Below are 19,775 nucleotides of genomic sequence, written 5' to 3' on the forward strand. Positions count from 1 at the left end.
GCGAGTATGGTTCTCTTCAATATTTTCTGCCTCAAGAACAGAAGATCGACCAGTAATTTATGCAGTCCACTGCACAAGTGACAAATGATGCAGTGCATTCTGGATAACGTGATTTTCATTTGACCTTTTTAGTGATGCAACGAGGTAGATGAAGCATTGACTCACAATTACTCCTTGCAATTATAACAATCCTGTTTTTGGCTCACAAGAAGTTTGTGCCAAAACAGAATACTGCTTTTTAATTAGCATTATTTCGCGGTTATCATGCATCTACATAAAACTGAACACAGAACTATTGTGCTCGACGTTGCATATTTGACATTCCTAACTCTTCCCACCTTCCTAAGCGTCCGTGTGTGTCCTAACACCAGAAACCAGCATTTTAAAGGTTAAAAACAAGACATTGCGAATATGGGACGTCAAGTATCTAACTTAAATCGAAAAACATGCATATTGACAATAATATTATCTTTTCTGGTGAAGGCTCAGTAACCGTTGCATTCATTTTCGCGCAGGAATAGGCGACTCCCAGAGAAAGTGAAAACGCAGTGTTATTGCCTTTGTATTTACACCACACACACTTGCAGGCTTGCGCTGGTGAGACCTCCAAACCAAAACACTCGTACCGTGATTCGAGATGCGTACTGCGCTTGCTGCTACCCAGCGTTGCTACTACCCAACCTCGTCACGCCACTTCTGCAAGAAGTCACTAAAATTGCCAGTTAACACACAAAAACAACACCGACACAATTATCTTGTAAAAGATCACCTTATTTAGTAATAACTGTGCCAATATGCATTACATGTTGCATTTAAGTTAAAAAAAATACAAGCTAAAACCTTTTTTTGCCATAAAAAAGAAATAATAAATATCGACGTTAGTCTGATAACAATGTATTTTTGCCGAATCTTTAAAAAAGTTCGGCAAAAGTTAGGCTTTGCCGAATCCCAAAATTTGGCGCCAAACTTTCGATTCGGCAAAAGTTCAGCCCATCACTAGTTGGCAGTTACCTCCTTTTCCCGTTTTCTCTCTCAGCATTTCGGCCACGTGGAGGACAGGTGGATTGGCTTCGCCTTCATGACCGAGATGGTCATTCCAGAATGACCCACGACGTCGTAGACTTTGCGCACAGAATTTCAAATAAATCTCTCGCTGTCAATATTGCCCAGAGAAAAAAATAAAATTTTCACGTAAAATTTCTTTCTTGATTTGCGTGTCCCAACCAGTCTTAAAATTTTTTTTTCTTTTCAGGTTTTTTTTTTAATATGAATGGAATGCAGTGCAAAGTTTCATCTGTACATGAATTGTAAAACAAATTATAGTCGTTTTTATCACGAGGACACCGACTTTGTTTAGGAAAACTATCGTTAGGAAACTAATGTAATACCCAACATTTTTCTACTCTGGATCTGCAGCAGAATGCCTGGAAAGTGCAACAGTGAAAACAAAATTTCCAAAACAATTTATTTTATGCTAACATCGCAGTGAAAAATCGAATTAAATTTTTCTTTTATGTTGTCGACAAAATTTGATCTTTTAAAACGGACATCCTCAAAGTAAAAAAAAAAAATTCTACAGTTGCATTGCCCATTAAATTCCAAGTTAGGAAAAACAATGAGAGGGTCTTTCTTCTTGCCCCATTAACAAAGGATAGTTTTCCTAAAGTGAAATTTATGGCAAAAAGTGGAATGGAGAGAAATGTGTTCAAAGTGCTCTAACCCATTACTTTTCTTTACCATTGGTGGACGGAAAATATTTTATTAAAAGATAGCTATGCAGTGTAAACTAATGAAACTTTCTGGGAATAATCTCTAGATGTTGAAGGATGTAAATATGGCATTTTTCAAAATTGACTCTTTTTTTGCACAAATTGTTTTTCTGGGTAGTGTCCCCCCTCAACTGCAGATAAGATAGGCAAGTAGCCAAGAACAAAAATGGGGAGCAGCTTATTAAGTGGGCTTCAGTGTGTTAGTGTCCAAAGGAATGTTTGGTAATTGCTTAAAACTTAAAAACTGCACTGAATATTTCAAATTTGTCCAAATTAAGTTCTAATATAAGAATGTGGCACCTTTAAAACATCTCAAGTGTAGAGGGCTTATTCGATTACCTGCACCGGTGCAGAAAATTGTGGCACGGTGCAGAAAAGTGCAAAGCAGTGTACTTGAGGTTGTGTTTTCAGATAGGCTGCACTCAAACAGAATATGGCGGTGTGCACCAAGTGCAGCTGGTGCAGGTAAATCGAATGAGCCCAATACTCAAAAGTATTACCTTGCACTTTCAAACACAGGAAGAAAAAAAAGTGCAGGAGCCGGTTTCTTTGTTGCATGTAATAAAACAAATGAACACCCCATAAGAAGGCAAGAGTGCAAAAGAGAAGGATGTTAATATTTTTAATTTAATCTTTTTTTGGCTAAAGTGAGGTAAAGCAAAATTATGTCTTTTTATATTTGGTTGATTTAGTTGTCTCGACTCTTTTAGGTCTCTGAAGGAACTTGGAAATTATTTTAGTGCGCTTTTTCATTTGCCTACATGCAGATTACTGGTTTCGAAGTGACTGAATGTTCTGCCATTCATCCTGTGACCAGTGCTTGTATAGGAAATTTTGGTAGTCTCATAAGAACAGTTCCGACAGGTATGCCACCAGATGCACATTCAAAGGCCTAGGCTTGGAAATCTTCAGTGTAGACTTCCATTCGGCATGAGTACCAGCTGTGCTGGCATGCCCTCAGCTTGTATCGTGCATATCCAATCTCTGCAAAGTGCCAAGAACGCTTGGTTTTATTTAAAGCTTCAAAGTGCACTAAATCTTGAAGCATTGGCAGTGCTGCCCACCATGTACAATTTGCAGCACTTCAGAAACAATCTTGTACACCACAAACAGCAGACTGATTTCTTTCCTTCTTTTTATGCACAACAAAACTTTTACAGGTATGTTTGTAGCAACACAATAACCAGCAATCTCAAGGCGCTCCTGCCGACAACTGAAAACCGGCGTGAAACAGAAGGTGCAGGAAACAAACCGACGGGGGGGATAGACAGCCAGGCGTACAGAAAGTTTGTATCCATCACCAATGCCATTGCTGGCATTTGCTCTCGTGAACGGCAAAAGTGAGGAATTGTGCGCTTTCCGTAGCATTATCTCGACGCATTCCATCGCACGCAAACCCATTGCAAGCATCACCCAGCCACCAGTTGCTGCTGCACAATCTTCGTGATTCGGTACCAAACATTCCGTAAACGTTAACAAATATAACACCAGCAAAAGTGCTCAATCGCGGCACCTGCATCCAGTCCAGATCACGCATACCCTCCCAGCGTGCTACTGTCCTAACCACGTGCCTCAATTTCATAGCTCCGCAGTACTGTCCAACGATCGAAGAAGCTTGCATTTCTCTGCAGTACTGTCCAACGATCGAAGAAGCTTGCAAAACATCAAGCGCCGGATGTTTGGATCACTTGCAACCACTTCCTCGAAATCTACTACAGTAGCGTTTGCAGGCTTGACTCGACGGCCCACAACCGGCACGAAAAACATTGGACACATTTGCGACCGAGAAAAAGAACCCAAACGTGCCAACAGCCACCGAACAGAAGAAGGCGCTTTGTTCCGGCGGCGTCTTGAGCCGTCCCGAATCCACCAGAGACCTCCGCGTCGTCTGCTATCGCGTCGGCAGCGGATTCGGCCGCACTTGATCAGTCTGCGGAGGAGACTGCGGGTAGTGCTGTCCGTACAGTCCGACGCAAAAGAGTCCAGAGATGCCCACGAGCACAACAGTGGTGGAAGTGTTAAAGAGCTCCTGGTACTGAAAGTGAAGCACCCAGAGGATGCCCAAGATGGCCGCAAAGAGCGGCCACATGAGGCCGCTCAGGTTGAGGTCGCCCTCGTTACCGTTGGCGGATGGAGAGTCCCCAGGTGGCACGGGCGTCGTGGAGATGTGCACATGCACAACACACCCCTCGCACAGGCCGCACGAGGACAGGGTCGCGCTGTCCTCGCGGAGCTGACCGCCGTTGAAGATGAGGCGCACCAACCGCTGATCGGCCAGCTCCGGAGCGAAGTGGCGCCTGCAAAAGGTCAGGTGAAGGGCACCCTAGTGAATGCGAGTTCAACCCACGAAGTCGTTCACAGAGCAAACGTTCCCTAAATCGTTGGGGTGCCATAGTCAGTCATCACGAAATTCATGGTTACTGCCTGCCCTTGCCATGGGCTACTACTTTGGCCAGGGGCGAGCAAGTACTACATTTCAATATTTCTTTTTCCCCTTCGAGTATGTTGCTCAAACACACTGTCATTGTATGGTCTTTGAGGAATGAAGTTCAGTTGGGGAGCTCATGTCTTGCAGTAAGTACACAATGTGGCATCGGCGTCTCAGTTGGGCCACTCTTTTCCGTGTCCATGTTTTTTATTTCCCGTAAAATAGAAAGTTGGGAGAGTTGGTGACTATTCATGGTATAAATGGCATGAACAGAGAGGAGGACGAAAGAAGAGAGCAGACAGGACAGCACTTTGTCGTATACATTCTCTTTTATCGTCTCGATTTGCGCCGTTTCCACCGTATTTCAAATGGTATAAAAAGATTCGGCTATTAATGCAAAAGTATTAACTGTCTTATAAAGCGAGCCGTGCCAAACAGCACCTTAAATCCTTTCTCCAAGTGAAGCCAGCTCTCAGTTATGAAACCACGCGAAAAGCCTGACAACGGCACCTAAATTTCCCGATCCCAAAGGAGCGGAGTACAGGTGATGGATTTTGGCTTCAATCCTATTGGCTGGCGCGCGTCGACACGGCTCCCATTGGCCGCTGCGCATCAGTTTCAACGACCGCTCGCCCCATGGCGCTGCGTGTCCGTCGGCGCGCCGTTAGAAAGGAGCGTCCAAGATCAGCGCGCCCAGGAGAGCGCGCGCGCTGACAGGCGACGAGAAGTACACAGTAGACGAAATAAGGGAGCGGACGAGCGGCTTGCATGCTTTCGAATTCACAACTTGGGTGTACCTCGAGCCTTTTTTTTTTTTTTTTTTTTTGTTCCAGTTGCTCAAAGGTATTAAAGGAGGGGGGAAGTACATGATCGAAACCAGAGTGTCGAACCAGAACCAAACCGTTATTTTTAGCTGAACCGGAACTGAACCGAACCGAAATCTTCGCCGCTATCTTGAAACTGTACCGGAAAAAAATATAATGGTAACCGGTTCAAAACGGTTCCCTGTAGTTTATTTATTTCAATACCCTCAGAGCCAACGGCATTACAGAGGGGAGTGTGTTGTGGTCAACAAAAAAAATGTATACAATGAATAACTTAAAGGCAAAACACATTAGTTGTGAACAACAGAAATTAGTAACGGCAGTTTTTGAACAAATCCTCTGCCTGGATTATGGCGATGTAGGTGGAAAGGTGGTTCCAATACAAAGAAGTCTTGGGAATGAAAGATTGTTGAAATGTGTTCGTGCTACATAGTGGTACACCTACTTTATGGGCATGATCTCATTTTCTTTCTTTCATTATTTCTCTTATTATAATTTCTTTATTTTATTATAACAAAATGAGTGTTTTAAAAATAAAAATTGGCACCTGTATTCCTATGTGGAGATCAAATTTTCACATACCGAATTTCAATGTATGAGAAATTGTGAATTTCGGTGGCACTTTTGTATTGGCACTATGATTAATCATGTGTCACATGGTCGCGTGGCATCATGGTGTCAAGACATGCTGTCAAATAATGAGACGTCACGTGGCCCTGTGATGTAGTCACGTAACTTACTGCATCAAGTCGACTTAAATTGAGGTCATTAGGCGTTGTTGACACTGTTACGTCACATGGCATCACGACTTCTCACAGCGAGTCACGTGACACCATGACATACTCGATTATTAGAGCCTGAGTCGAATACTCGGGTTCTTGACAATCAGCATCGCCAAACACTCGGGTAATGGCTCGGGTTCAATCAAAGACGAGAATAGCCGAACTCTAACAATGTCTAAAGCTCAACCCCCACTTTATTCTTTGCCAACCCCAGTGCATGACTATAATGAGCACTGACGGTACATAATTAGCATCAGATCATATGACCGCTTGTTTTAATAGCGAGATGAGGAGGGGAAAGCTGTTTCTTTCCTTTATGTTTTTCTGCATCTGCCATTGAGCGGAGAGGAAAACTAATGGGTGTTTTTGCAAGTTATCAATATTAAGGATTAGCTTTAAACGGTATTTACTGAAAATACAAAAATAGTTGCATGACCCATTTTACATGTACACATCATTGAGGCACCCCAACATGTTTAGTTGTTTCTGAACTGTCTGAAAAAGTTGTCCCCAAGAATAGGAGCATTGAAAGGACTACATGTGACTTAAGATCCCCACGATAAATATAACTCCAATTGTCTACGGGAGGGATACCTGAAAAGAATGATCCTAGTGGCCTCAGAGGGACAGCCGAACGTTGGCTGCTGCTCAAAGTCTCAAGGAGTGTTGTTCTCAAGTCCTTCCCCAAGCTTTGACCACTTCCGTACTTTGTTGAAACTTCACAGCTTTTGGGTGCAAAATAAAAGAAATGGATGACTACTGTTAAATGACAGAAATGTAATTGTCGAAATGACACCCCCAAACGGAGGAGGGAGTCCCTCAGGAATAGAAAAATAGTCTCTGGAGGGGCATAGAAAAAAATGAGTCATTTACAAATCTCTGTAACGTGAAACTAGAGCGCAGCTGTTGAGAAAAAGGAGGGGAGGCCATGCCCCTCCTCTTCCTCCTCCATACGTTCCCCTCTAAATTTAGCAGGAAATTGAATTAGTGTTGAGGTCACACGCGACATCAATTTTCCTGCTAAATTTAACAGTGAAAATGAAGTCACTTGACTGTGTCATGTGGCCCATGAACAAATTCAGTTTCTCCGCTAGATTTAGCGGGAAAAGAGACGGCATGTGACCTCAACACCAATTCAGTTTCCCGCTAAATTTAGAAGGAAATTTTTCCACTAAATTTAGCGGGGAAACTGAATTGGTGTTGAGGTCACATGGCGTCAATTTTTCCGCTAAATCTAGCGGGGAAACTTAACCCGATAAATTTGGCAAGGCAGTTCCGCCGACGGCGACACAGCAAAACCCGGAAACGGACACCTAAGAGCTGCGCTGTAAAAGAAAAGGACGGGGCCGGGATTAAAAGCATACTCTGTTGTAAAGGTTCCTCTGCTCTGCATCTTTGGCACACAGACCAGACAGCGTGATCCCAGAAACTACTATGTTGGCAAAATCATTCCTGCCAGAAGGCACGTTTTTGTGGTGCCAGACGCTTGTGCCGTTCCTCACTACGCTGTAGCAAGCAACACTTTTTGTCTCTTGAATGCATGAGCTGAGCGCAAACCTTTTGCAGCGTGCATTTCGCACCACCAGATTTTATTTTCTCAACAAGAACAAATCGCAATGATCACCAGCATATAATGCGAGGATGTCACGTGGAAACCATGTTAAACAGTTCAGTTTTCTGGTGAAATGCGATGCTCTTGAAGCTAGCAAAAGAAGGTATCCAAATTGTAAAGTTGTGCAGTATATAGCAGTCTCGTAATGATATGAGGCACTGCTCTGCATGGGTGCTGGAAATGCAACCATGCTAGAAGCCCAATTTAAATTTTCTCGGACAAATAAAGCTGTAATATAAGCAAAATGGATTGTTCTAGGTAGGATGCAGCAGCCTGAAACACGTGATTTGGTGCTGTGATTGTCTGTTGTTTACTTTGTTGCAAATCACTTGTGGGACAGTGTCAATCGGTTTCAAAGGTGTTCATGTCTGTGAGGGCTGATCCAAGCATATTTTACAGCTGATGGTCTACTGGCATTCAACCGCTTGATTGAAACCTGCACTTGTGCAACAGATCGCATGAGACGGAGTCGGAAGGTCAAGTGTTTGCAGAACAGACAATGTGCCGTAATGTATGGTAGTATTATATTGTTTTGCCTTTCTAACAGGTCTGCGCACATAAGCTGCAGAGGCATAGTAGTGTCCAATTCTACCGCATACTTCAAGATGGATGCATGGTTGACAGCCATTCACACCATAAATGGGTGGTAAAATGAATTAGTCAAATATTTAACTTCTAGGGGCGGTTTTGAGAAGAAATTTTCACTCTTTATCTGCGATTTCACTAACATAGAGAAAGTATCCAACATGCACACAATGTAAAAAGCTGTGACATACATTCTCTCTCAAATGGCTGAAAGGGCCCACTGAACTGAATGATGCCACGCTACACTTTCTGCACTGGTGTAGGAAGCGAAATGAAATCCTCAGCTGAAACTGTGACGAAGCATCGGAACAGGCAAGACGAACACACGACAACACCACTTTTAGTTTGTTACCAGTTGAAACGTGTGTCGTCTTGCCCCACCTTCGAGGCTCGATGTCGACCTAAACCTTCATGAACACGTTCGAGACATTTCACCGAGCGTCGAGGCACGGCACTCGTTCCCACCAACCTTTTGAAAGCGCCGACCGTCTCGTCGAGCCTGCCCCTCACGCAGCGCTCTGTGTCGTTCAGGTACTTGAGGCGTATCGCGACCCCGTCCTCCTCTTGAACCTCTTCCTCGTCGGGCTCCACCTTCGCATCCCCTGGCGGCAATTCAGGGACCCTCTCCGCCTCGTCGGCCGAACTGCTGCCCAGGCTCTCGGAGCGTTCGCGCCTCTCGTAGAACTCAAGGCGACGTTGGCGCAGGGCGTCGCTGTGCTCGGGCACTTCTTCCACATCCCCAGCCTCTTCTTTTGTGGTTTGGCCCACGGCACAGTCTGCCGTGGCCGACCTCGATGTGCCGGCACATTTTGGAGCTCCGTTCGGTTTGCTCGTTGCGGGCCCGCTTCTTGTTGACTCTGGGGAGGCTCGGGCAAGCGTCGCTTGGGTCGGCAAAGAACTATTCCCATTCTGGTTTGGAACAACTTGGCCGTCGCTCCGCTGGTGCCGGTTCTGCGTTGGCGATGGCTGCTGTCGAAACGGAGAGAAGTCCAATTACAATTTATAACGCAATAGACCGATCTCACCAGCTAGTTTGAGTAAGCCACTGCCATTGCCATCCATCACAGGACCTGTATAGTCTTTCTGCATGCGTAACAACACCGTTGGAGGTCTGCACAAGCTGAGTACAAAACCTCACAAGCTATCTCTTGCGAACTACAGTTATGGCAACATCACGCATGCGTAGAACACTTAGAGATCGGTCTATTACTTGTGCCAAAGCTGAGGCGCTCAGTTCGCCATGAAAGATGCTTGCTTAAAGGACTAAGATAAAGCAGGTTGCTAGGGTGCAGAGAATGTGAGAAATCTGCAAAGGCTGGAACTGTAAAAAAGGCATTATACAAACAGAAAGCTGTGGGATCTGATCCCACAGCTTTTTGTACGAGGTGGCAGAAAAAAATTAAAAATGAACTTGTAATGCTCCATAAAGGAGAGCTGTGCCTCTGCTTGACACCTTGTTAGATAAGGAAAGGGTGTATCGAAGGAGTCCGTTCATCTGGTAAGGGAGAACTGCTTATTTCCAGAGCTGTCACATGTACACTAAGGTGCTTGCCACCTCGTTTAAAATCAATGAGTGCCACCGCGCTTTATATTGTATTTCATTCTTCTCGTTTTGCATTGATCAGTCGATGGTGGCTTCCGCACAAGGCTTCGATGAACTGGTTTGCGATGAACGCATGAAAGAAAAATACGTATATTCTTCTTCAAGAAGTCAATTCTGAAACAGTGGAACGAATTGCATAACCGGTATTTTCGGGCTGAACCCAAACGCGCGGTTTCGATGCACTTTGCAAGGTCAGAGATGCAAACTGGCGCCCAAAAAGGACGAACTCGTCGCGAGCCCACCTCTCTCCGTGGACGCTGGCCAGACTGGAAAGCGTACTGGAAGTAGAGCGCCGTGACAGCCAGTACCGCGAACGTCAGCGAGATGGACGTGAAGAGGACGACTTCGTCGCCCACCCCTTCGATCAACGTGGAGCCGGCTTCAGACATGGTCGGCCGCAGGCTTCGCGCACCTGAAAACACAACCTCTTTCAGGGACCCTTCTTAACTGCCCGGACTGCCAGCCAGGTCGAACGACCAGGCGACCGACAATTTTTGCGGACCGTACAGTTCGAAAAGTGCGACGTACAGTTTTCCGTTCTAGGACCGTTCCTTAGAAGTCGTATGAGACATCTCGGCGGAGAAACGTATCCACGGTAAAAGGCTCAACTCATCGTTTGGTACATCTGAAAACGAATTTTACACCAATTGAGCACGGCCGTCGTCAAACACGTCCAACTCCACCGCGAACTCCACACAAGCAGATTATTTCGGGTTCGGGAACGAGATCAGAGAGATACCTGGGGTCGAGGATGCGAACGATGCTTATCCTCGTTACCAGATGCTCGGCTACGTTCGGCTATTTCCTTTTTCTTTTTTTTGATAAACAAGATGGATGCCCACATGTGCTGAGCGGCAGTCAAGCGATTCGGCACAACAACGTCAAGAAATCGAGGAATTCCGTCACAAGTACGATGGTCCTGCGAATACTTTTGCGGTAAGCCGCGGCACAATTGTACTTATAAAAGAGTTCTTAACAGAATTCGCTTGGCATTGGCGAAATTTAGCGATCTTTCCGCGCGAAGCTGCTGATGCAAGGCTACCTCTCCTTTTTTGCAGGTATCTTTTGCACAACGAACAGCTTGTTCAAAGGGTGAGCATCGTCATTCTCTCTATGCAGATTCCCTAGCTTTGGTGTAACTATAGTTTCGCGCAGTTCTCTACTATTAATACGAGTGATCAGGAAATGTGTACGTGCAAACAGAGACGGACACGCAGAAGGGGACAAGCGCTTGTCCGTGTCCTCTTCGTTGTGTCCGTCTCTGTTCTGTTAGCACCTACACGTTTCCTGAGCAGCATGCACCAACTAGCTCAGCAACGAGTCTCGCTAAACTAGATCAACACGGATGTTTGTGTGTAGCCATTAAAAGAGCATTTGGCAGAAGAACGTTCTGCCAGAAAAAAAAACAAACAAAAACGTGTCTGCTGTTCGACAGATTTTCCAAGTGAAACAATATCCTTGAGAGCAATATTTTTGTTTTGTCCAAGAAGGATACTTTCAAACCTCTCAACTAGGTTATCAAATCGTTGCCCCACAGCCCAGCGCGCGAGGTTTGCCGTTGTACGCCATGCACTGCCAACGCCTAACCTAAGCCGCGGCTTCTCAAAATCTTCGCAGCTGGCGGATTCGTACCCGTTCAGGCGAGCGGCTCAGCTTACGGCCAGCCTTATCCTGCGCGGCAAATCGCTTGGTAAGTCTGCCCCGTGCTCTCTCACCGCTGCCGATGGTTCGACTATCGAGTTGCCAAGACGATGGAAGGAAGGCACTTCCGCTACGAGTTTTTTTGTTTTTTTTTTTGCAAATTGTGTTACACGGCATAATGGGGGGACGCGGGGGGGGGGGGGGGGGGGGTTCAAAGAAAGGAGTCAGTCCAGCGTCGTGCAGGAACTACAGGAGCGACTTGTACTACTTGTCGTCATTCACCCATTGCGTGCAGTTATGGTGTGGTACGAGGTTAGCACAGACCGCAGTCAGTCTGTGACTGGAAAAAAGTGATGCACTTGGTTATCTGCGACATCTGGTTATTCCGTCGCTTGCTGCAGAACAAGCGAAAAAAAAAAAAAATGCAAACCCTTGTTTCACTGTAACTTGGCGAAGAGCGGAAGTTACGGCTCCCCGAGCCAATCAGTGCGATGGAGGTGAAACACGTGACAGCCCTTACAGCCCTTACCAAAAGTTCAGGGGCAAGAGCATAACCTAAGTAGTTGGAGAAGGAAAAACTCTTCTCTTACCCAGACTTTCTTCTGTGCGTCCCAAACGTGGTCTTTGTTCCTCTAGAAGATTAGCCTGTGACTCAAAATTCATACAAAAGCGGCTTTCCTTTCTCCCCTGTCCATGGCTTGGACAGCATTGTACGCAACTAGTAAAAAAAAAAAAAAGGATAATCATTCGCGTCCCTCAGATGCGCTGGGGACGCGAATAAATGGGACTGAAGTCTTCGATGTTTGTCTGCTTCTTGCACAGGGGTTGCATTGATGTCAGAATGCCAAGCTCTTATTGACTGGTTGAAAAAGAATATTGGGTAGACCTCAAGGTGGAGGTTTGCACGGCCGATATTTAGGGGCCCGGCCCGCCCGCGGCCCGCTATTTATTTTTGACAGCTGACCCTGCCCGACGTTGATTTTCGCGGGCCCTCTGAGGCCCGCTCTATTTTCGCCCAATATGAATAGCTCGCAAATAGTGTGGCATGGCAGCTCACTTGCCACTGCCACACACGTTGACTTCGGTACTCGATGGCCATGGGAGTATGCATCCTTTATTTTTGTTGCTGTTATTAGTCAGACCAATCTGCGGGTTTATGCAGCTCGTTAAGAAAAATCGCCCCCATCGGCCTTTTTTGCGACCAAACTCGCGTATTGGAAAGGACGGAAAAATAAAGATGGGAAGCAGCAGTAAACAAAACAGTCTGTCAAGGTTGAAAGAAAAGAGAAACATTGTGACGGGTTCGGACAGAACACGCGCAGTGTTCTAAATTACCTTCTCCCGCTGTTTACAACCAGGAAAAAAATATATTAAAAAAAAAGTGCCCTCTGTTGCGGTGGTCTGCGAGAAATTGTTTAGGAAAAGCACCCCTGAGGGGATCCTCTTCATCCATATAGTGGATTCCTGCACTCGTACGTACAATTGGTTTACACCTGCAAAAGTGCATATTGTGTAGACGGGTATGTGTGCGTATTGATAAGGAAAAACGACTATGCGACGGCGCAGGTGATGAGAATGAACGCTGCAACGCTAGTGCTCAGGAAAAGCATTCGCTGTGCACACACCGAACCGTACAAAAACATATTCAAACACACACACACAGGGGTGGATCCAGAATTCCATTTTGGGGGGGGGGGGGGGGGGGGGGAATTTGTAAGGATACTATTCTCCCATTCTTTCGTGTGCACTGGGGTTCCACCCATGTCAAATTGCCCTCCGAGAAGGGGGGAGGTCGACTTTGTTTGGGGGTGAGGGGCGGCTGCCCCCGTCACCCCCCCTTGGATCTGCCCCTGCACACACGTGCTTTCAGCATTTGAGTCTCCCCCACTATAGTCCTTCCCCAAATCCCCCCCAAAAATTTTAAAAAATTGCTGCTAAAAAGAAGAAAAATTACTGCCGTCTTTGTTTGCCTTGTAGACTTCAATGCAAGGCCCGTGCTCGGCCTGGGCCCTTTATGAATGTAGCCATGAAGCCCGAACCCAGCCCGCGGGCTGGCCTGTACACTTGCAGACCTCTACCTCAGGGCATCAATCATTGAAGTCTACCCACTGTCCTTTCAATCAAAGCCAATTAGACCTCGGCAGCGGCATGACGTCGCTGCAACTCCTGCGCAAGAAGCAGACGACTTGCTCTCCGCGTAGTCAGGTGCAGAACAGTGTGACGAATCAATACAAATAAAAAACGCAATCAAGCGAATCAATCAAACAAGAAACATTCACTATGCTTCAGCTTCTATGGTAGTTTGGATATGAACACTTTAATGGGCATGTGCAAATTTAATACTTCGAATGAGAAGACAAATGGTTAGCACAAAAGCTCCAATGAGAAGAATATTGCAACTGGATATGTGCTTTGTGCAACATAGTTGGCACAAGCAAGGCTGGCACTTTTTTCCATTTCAGTTATGCAGCTTAATATGAGTCGCCAATTGTTATGCCCACAAGTTGGTGCTGCACATGCCCACCTACCAGTATATCAGTAGCATTAAGGAATGCAAATTGTGTATGCACAGTGTAGGAGCATTGCGTATAATTTCATACAGGAAGAGTTCTAGTTTCACAATACATTTCAAATTGATTATTGCATAATGTTTTTACTATATGATGTTTATAAAGTGAAAAGTGATTGTAGTACTGTATTACTAGCAGGGTTGGGCAGTATTGCAACGCAAATGTATCGCAATTGTATTTCAGAAGTACATTATGTATTTATATTTCTCTATCGAAATACATTTTTGGGTGTATTCTTGGTATCGCGGTGCTTTTAGGGCCGATGTATTTTGTTACATTGTTAAAGGAATCGTCGACCTCCACACAGAGGGTCAAGACTTAAGACCAAGTTTTGTCAGGGACGTTTTGTGTCTCTGACCGCACATGACTTCCTTTATTGTGCGAGGGCTAACAAAATGTTTTCCCGCACTTTAGGTGGTCGACTATTACAGTCAATTCCAAAAGTTGAAGGCTCTACCGGCGTACCCAGCTAACAAATAAAAGGATACGGGTTCCTTGAACTTCATTCCACGGTGACATTCACTGCTGAAGGTCACTGCTGAAAGAGGCTTCCGAATTGAACATAATCATAGTGACCTCTTGAGTTTATTTGGGAGGACAGAAAACCGATTTATATCTTCCTGGGATTTTTTCTAAGATAAATAAGAGATGCCGAAATAAAGCTGTGTTCCAGCCACGTCATTCTTGTCCAGCTCGCTTGCACCATTGCATTTATTTGCATTATAGTGAAAATGTCGCTTGTTTCCCTTATACATGATTAGAAGCAGCTCAACTATCTACCTTACTACTTGCTTGCTTCTTCCCAAAATACAAGATGTTAATTCTGTGGTAAATTTGATTCGAGCTTATTTCAGGTTCCAACATGCAGTTAGAGCTCGCTTGCTGGTTTGAAAACAAAATCTTGTATTTTAGAACATGCTTCTTTTTTGTTCTTTGTATGCTCTAAGGTGTGTACCAACCCATCCAAAATAATGTTTTAAACAATGTATTTCAGTGTCTGTATTTCAGCCCCACCAATCTGTGTTCTTGTATTTGTATTTCAAAATACTTATCTTTTTTTCAAATGTATGTCTGATACATATCGCAATACATCTTTATAAATCTATTTCACTATCAGTATTTCCAAATACTTTTGTGAGTATTTCTGCCCAACCCTGCTATCTAGAAGTTGATTGAACAAGTGGAACCCATACAACCGACTGCCATGGGGCTTCCCATTTCTCATGACTGTCCACCGATTCTGTGATTTTGTATTATAGGACGATTTCATGTAGAATCAGGCAGTGGGGTACATTGGTATTTTTTTATTCTTCAAAATATTTTATGCTACGTTGCAGACTTTAAAAAAAAAAGCTTCTTATTTGAAAATTAAAATATGTACAGTTTTAAAGAAATAGAATTCGTGAAGGAGTGATGAAGGACGGCAGGGTATTGACGGTTGTTGTCATCTTTGGTTCACGATCGATGGCAAGCAATTATTGACATACATTGAATAGTCTTTTCAGTTAATTTGTTTATAATATAGTCAAACGAGCATTCAAATAATGTTTATTATTTATGGCATAGAGTTTTGTAAAAGGTCCCAAGCATGTGTCGAACAATTTTGCCCATGACTTCCGATTTTCTTCCAAATAGAAGTTTTAAAGTATTATGGTATAAATGCAGTTTTTTATTGTTTGTTTGTACCGAGAAACTAATTATGGAAAATGACATGTTTTAAAATTTTATATAGGTTAAAGGGGCGGTGCAGCGGTTGTAATGTTGAAAGAATTGCCAGTGGCATTTTTTATATTGTTCATACAAGCCCAAGTGACCAAAAATGCGTCACCTTTCCCCAAGAAACGGTTAATCTGCTGCGTAATCGCTAGGAAAAAAACTAATTATTAGCCGATCTGCAGCCGCCGATGGCGGCTACGGGAACTAAAATTACGGCATCTCTGCGGGATACATGGAAGTCAACAAACCCTGTCCCCCTCCGCTGCTACACTCGCCGTCAGCCCCCTGGCGAACCGTCCTTTGTGTCCATCGCTCGCCGCGACCTTCGACGAGGCTAATCCTTTGAAAGTCGACAATCGCGGAGGAAGCGGCTGTGGTCTCTGAAGAGAGGGCCCAAGGGGAAACCATGTGAACCTCCAGAGACGTCATTCGAAAGTCGGCGTGGAGAGTTGAGAGGCACTTCGACTTTCGATTTGTTTCATTTTTTTTAAATAAGAACTAGCACTTGCGAGAAAATGCGGCTTTCGGTTTTTCGTTCCATAGGTGATGCAGATTAATTTCCGCAGTTAATTGGCTAAAGTCTGAAAATTTTTGCGCTGCCCTTTTAAAGAGACACAACACACCCAAGATATTGATTTTTTGCCAGGCAATTTATGGTGTCGGAGGATTATCCATTGAGTGTTTTTTCTACAGCGCCACATATATTTTTAATAAAAAAACGCAACTCTTCGAAACCAAAACTGGGCTGGGGAGGACGAACAAATATAGAGGAGAGAGTTACCAAAAGTCATGTGGCTGTGCAACTTTTCTTTCTTGAAATCAACGTATTTGCAGCTTTTTAGAAACCACGAAAAATATATATCTTTTTGTGTTTTTTTTTTCTGTTTTTAATATTGAGTGTGTTTTCGATGACACCCGACTTACTATATTTGATGGTTGTGTTGAAGAATGGCACGTGACCTCGGAGAAAAGACTGAGCGTGACTCAAACCGGCCAGTTCTCGATGAGGCGGTTTTCGAGCGGAAAGAAAACGAATTTGAGCCACAAATTGTGTTCTGGATAGTTCAGCACATAGCTTGTGAGTAACATACAGGGTGTTTCACGAAAGATGGACAAATTTGATATTGCGAAAACTATACTTCGCAACAAAAAAAAGGCTTGTGTCATTTTGGTCCTGGACCAGGGGCCTATCTAGGAAAATTATTAAGGTCCGGGATAATTAGATTGTTAATTATTTTTTGTGTAATTAACTTCTTTAATATTATGCTTAAGGGCATGGTTTCAATTAGAAAATTGCTCAGCATCATCAAAAAATACTAAATCAACAAATTGCAGAATGATAGAAGCATTTTACGGCTTTCTGAAAAACCGCACAAATTCAACGGGTTTTTAAGTTTCGGTTTCCAATCGGAGCGCCTCTCGGTCCCGACGGCACCACGCCCCGTGTAGAAATAGTGCAACTAGCCTCTGCTGCGTTGCACGAGGACAGTGCAGCAGAGGTTGGTTGCACTAATTCTCCACGGGGCGCGGTGCCGTCGGGGCCGAGAAGCGCTCTCATTGCAAACCGAAACAGGGTATAGAAGGACTGAGCTTCTAAATATGCTATGAAACAGCTACTACCAACATTGTCTTTTTTTTTTTTAATTTTGGGCACAGACATAGGCATTGGGTTTTTTCATTCTTAGCAAAATTGTCCGCAGATACATATTTGGGACTTTTTACAAAATTCTATGCAATACATAATAAATGCTATTTGAATGCTCATTTGACTATATTATACAAAGGTCGCCCAAAAAAACTATTGAGTGTCTGTCGCTGATAGTTTGCCATCGACGGCAGTTGTCAAAACTCTGCCATTCTACTTTGCTCCTTAGGTATTTTATTTCTTTAAAACTATACATATCACACTTTTAAATAAGAAGCACTGTTTTTCGTAACGTATGTGCCATAAAATACAATAACTTGAAGAAAAGTAAAACATGCCAACATACCCAACTGCCTGAATCCAAATGAAGGTGCCCAGGAATGTAAGGCTGGAGTCAGAGCCATCAGGCGGTCTAAGATGCAAATTTTTCTAGGGGCACAATACTGAATTTATTAAAAAGGTTTTCGATGGGCCTTAAATTTTCATACCTATAATTTAAGGTGATCTGAAAATTAGAGCCACACTTGTAGCCATGCAATTTAAACAAAAATTCAAAAGCCAGATGTGCAGAACCCCATCGAGGTCCTTGCTAGGACCTAGTCCGAGTTGAGCTTGCCACAAACCATAGGCCAAGATTTGCAGTCGTGTTTCCTAACAGTGGTGTAGCCAGGAATTTCTGGAATATCCATGATTTGGGGGGGTGGCAGTTCAAAATGCATGTGTGTATTATAAGATCAGTTGGATTCCGGGGGGGGGGGGGAAGGCTGAAGCCCCTAAGCCCCTCCCGTGGCTACGCCACTGCTTCCTGATGTTATGATGTTATGTGTGTGATTACCTCTCCTTTCTGCTGTCATTGAAGCTGAATTTGATTTCGAATCCTCGCCTGCAGGGCAGGAGAGCCTTGAACTCATGTCCACATCGAGTCTACTGAGGAAACTGGTGGAGAGACTAAGCCAGACCGGTGAACAGGCCAAACAGTTCTCAACGGAGAAGGCGAAAAGATTAGAGGCAAGTGGTCTTCTGCAAACTGGCCACTGATGTCACTTCACATGTTCAATGCCTTCTTTGGTTTTCTCTGTACTAGTGTCATTATCAGGCAATAGTCTCAAAGCTCCTGCGAAAGGCTAAGTTTCTGGAATGTAAATAGTGAGTCATCTGTAAGGTCTGACCTTTATTAGACCCCTTCTGTGTGGCAAGACCACCCTTCCACTTTTACGATAAGTTGTATAACGTTTGTAAAATTAAGATGGTTGATTGAGTCTCTTAATTCCTTTTTCTGTTTTCTGGCTGTAAAAAATAATTACATGTGTCAAAATGTTGTTTTTTTATTGTCATAATTGCCTTGTGATGATTTTAGTTTAAACAAAGCAGCTATCTAAATAATCGGCTGGCCCTACAAGTGTTCCTAGGTGTTTTGACTTTCTGCCTTTGATAACACTTCGTCGCATGCGCAGCCAGAGCTCGACAGAAGGCAGCGAGCGTATGCTGGAAGGCAGAGCATCTACTGCCCTCTTACCTGTCGCCGACCGTGGCTGACTAGACTTTGTTTCTCCCGTAGTGCCCCAAGAGATGGTCCACCCCTGTTTTCTGTCTATGTTCCTGCTCTTGAAAAGACAGTCTGCCCCTATAAGTTGAATTATCTGGTTTCGTGCAATTTGGGCATTGGGATAATATGCATCTTGACTGCACTAGCGTCTATTCGTCTAACAACTTTGAAGGTAACTGAATGAATGAAGTTCTTCCTTTGGCTGTGAGAATAATCTAGTATGATCTAGAGCAGCTGATGAAGGTGTGAATGAACATGAAACCAAATGGGTTACTTTATTCTCAGCTTTGTTTGGGTGGCACAACAAAGGTAGCCCACCCCCTTTTTGCACCCGATTTGAATGCTGGGGGGGGGGGGGGGATTAATGTCTGTATGTGCTGGGGTAAAAATGGCTACAGTTACCGAGTTGTTGGTTTTGATTTTGAGAAGATTCACGGGAATACCTGTGAGTTGTGGGGCGAAACCTGCCCATTTCCAGCTACACTGTTATGCAAATAACGCAGTAGGCAATCGAGCTGTGTCTTTCAACGGATTCCTTTTATTTTGTTTCAGGAAGCCATAAAAGACATGAAGCGGAAACAAGGCCTGTAGGAAATGAGCAACTGATTTTAAAATTAAAATTTTGTACATACACGTAGTGCATGAAAATAAAGATATTATAATAAATTTATGTCGTGTAGGCTGCCCACCTGCTTTTTTTTCGTCGGTGCATTTTTGTGTGTTCATAACAGATTTTCAGTGAAGTGCATATTCTCTGATATATGAAACAAAAATATTTTCTGGTCTTGTTGGACTTAGTTAAAGGCTGGAACAGATACCCCATTCATAGGCGTAGACTACGGGGGGGGCATCGGGGTTCGTGCCCCCCCCCCCCCTGGTGAGATCCGGGGGGGGGGGGGGGAGGCAGAAACCCCCCCCCCCCCTCGGGCCCGGGCCATGATCCTTACCGAGACGCTGTTTTCGTGCCATGTAGCGAGCTTCTAGTAGTGGCATGTAAACAAAATAACGCCCACGTTGCCTTTATTGACAAAATACATAGGAAATGGAATCCCAG

The 19,775-nt window shown here is 44.3% G+C and overlaps 2 protein-coding genes across 3 annotated transcripts; one reads left to right on the forward strand and one right to left on the reverse strand.

The window, feature by feature from the left end:
• Positions 1–1,451: 1,451 nt before the first annotated feature.
• On the reverse strand, positions 1,452–10,350 carry LOC8034808 (transmembrane and ubiquitin-like domain-containing protein 1). 2 transcript variants are annotated; one of them, XM_029968462.4, is made up of 4 exons: positions 10,132–10,350; positions 9,846–10,015; positions 8,470–8,966; positions 1,452–4,066 (listed from the first exon to the last, which is right to left on the reverse strand). In XM_029968462.4, the coding sequence occupies exons 2-4, from the start codon at positions 9,990–9,992 to the stop codon at positions 3,661–3,663; spliced, it is 1,050 nt and encodes a 349-aa protein (XP_029824322.2). In that variant the 5' UTR covers positions 9,993–10,015; positions 10,132–10,350; the 3' UTR covers positions 1,452–3,660. The 2 variants fall into 2 exon arrangements, with proteins under 2 accessions (XP_029824322.2, XP_040065965.1); XM_040210031.3 differs by having other exon boundaries at positions 8,470–8,969; positions 10,132–10,340.
• A 79-nt stretch (positions 10,351–10,429) lies between these two features.
• LOC8034809 (Protein NCBP2AS2 homolog) lies at positions 10,430–19,391 on the forward strand. Its single transcript, XM_002410533.3, has 5 exons — positions 10,430–10,539; positions 10,662–10,695; positions 11,221–11,293; positions 18,065–18,183; positions 19,274–19,391. Exons 1-5 carry the CDS (start codon positions 10,517–10,519, stop codon positions 19,310–19,312), a joined length of 288 nt encoding a protein of 95 aa, XP_002410578.1. The 5' UTR covers positions 10,430–10,516; the 3' UTR covers positions 19,313–19,391.
• The last annotated feature ends 384 nt before the right edge of the window (positions 19,392–19,775 follow it).

The sequence above is a fragment of the Ixodes scapularis genome, unplaced genomic scaffold (assembly GCF_016920785.2).
Source record: "Ixodes scapularis isolate PalLabHiFi unplaced genomic scaffold, ASM1692078v2 PGA_scaffold0__279_contigs__length_252992795, whole genome shotgun sequence".
Lineage (NCBI taxonomy): Eukaryota > Metazoa > Arthropoda > Arachnida > Ixodida > Ixodidae > Ixodes > Ixodes scapularis.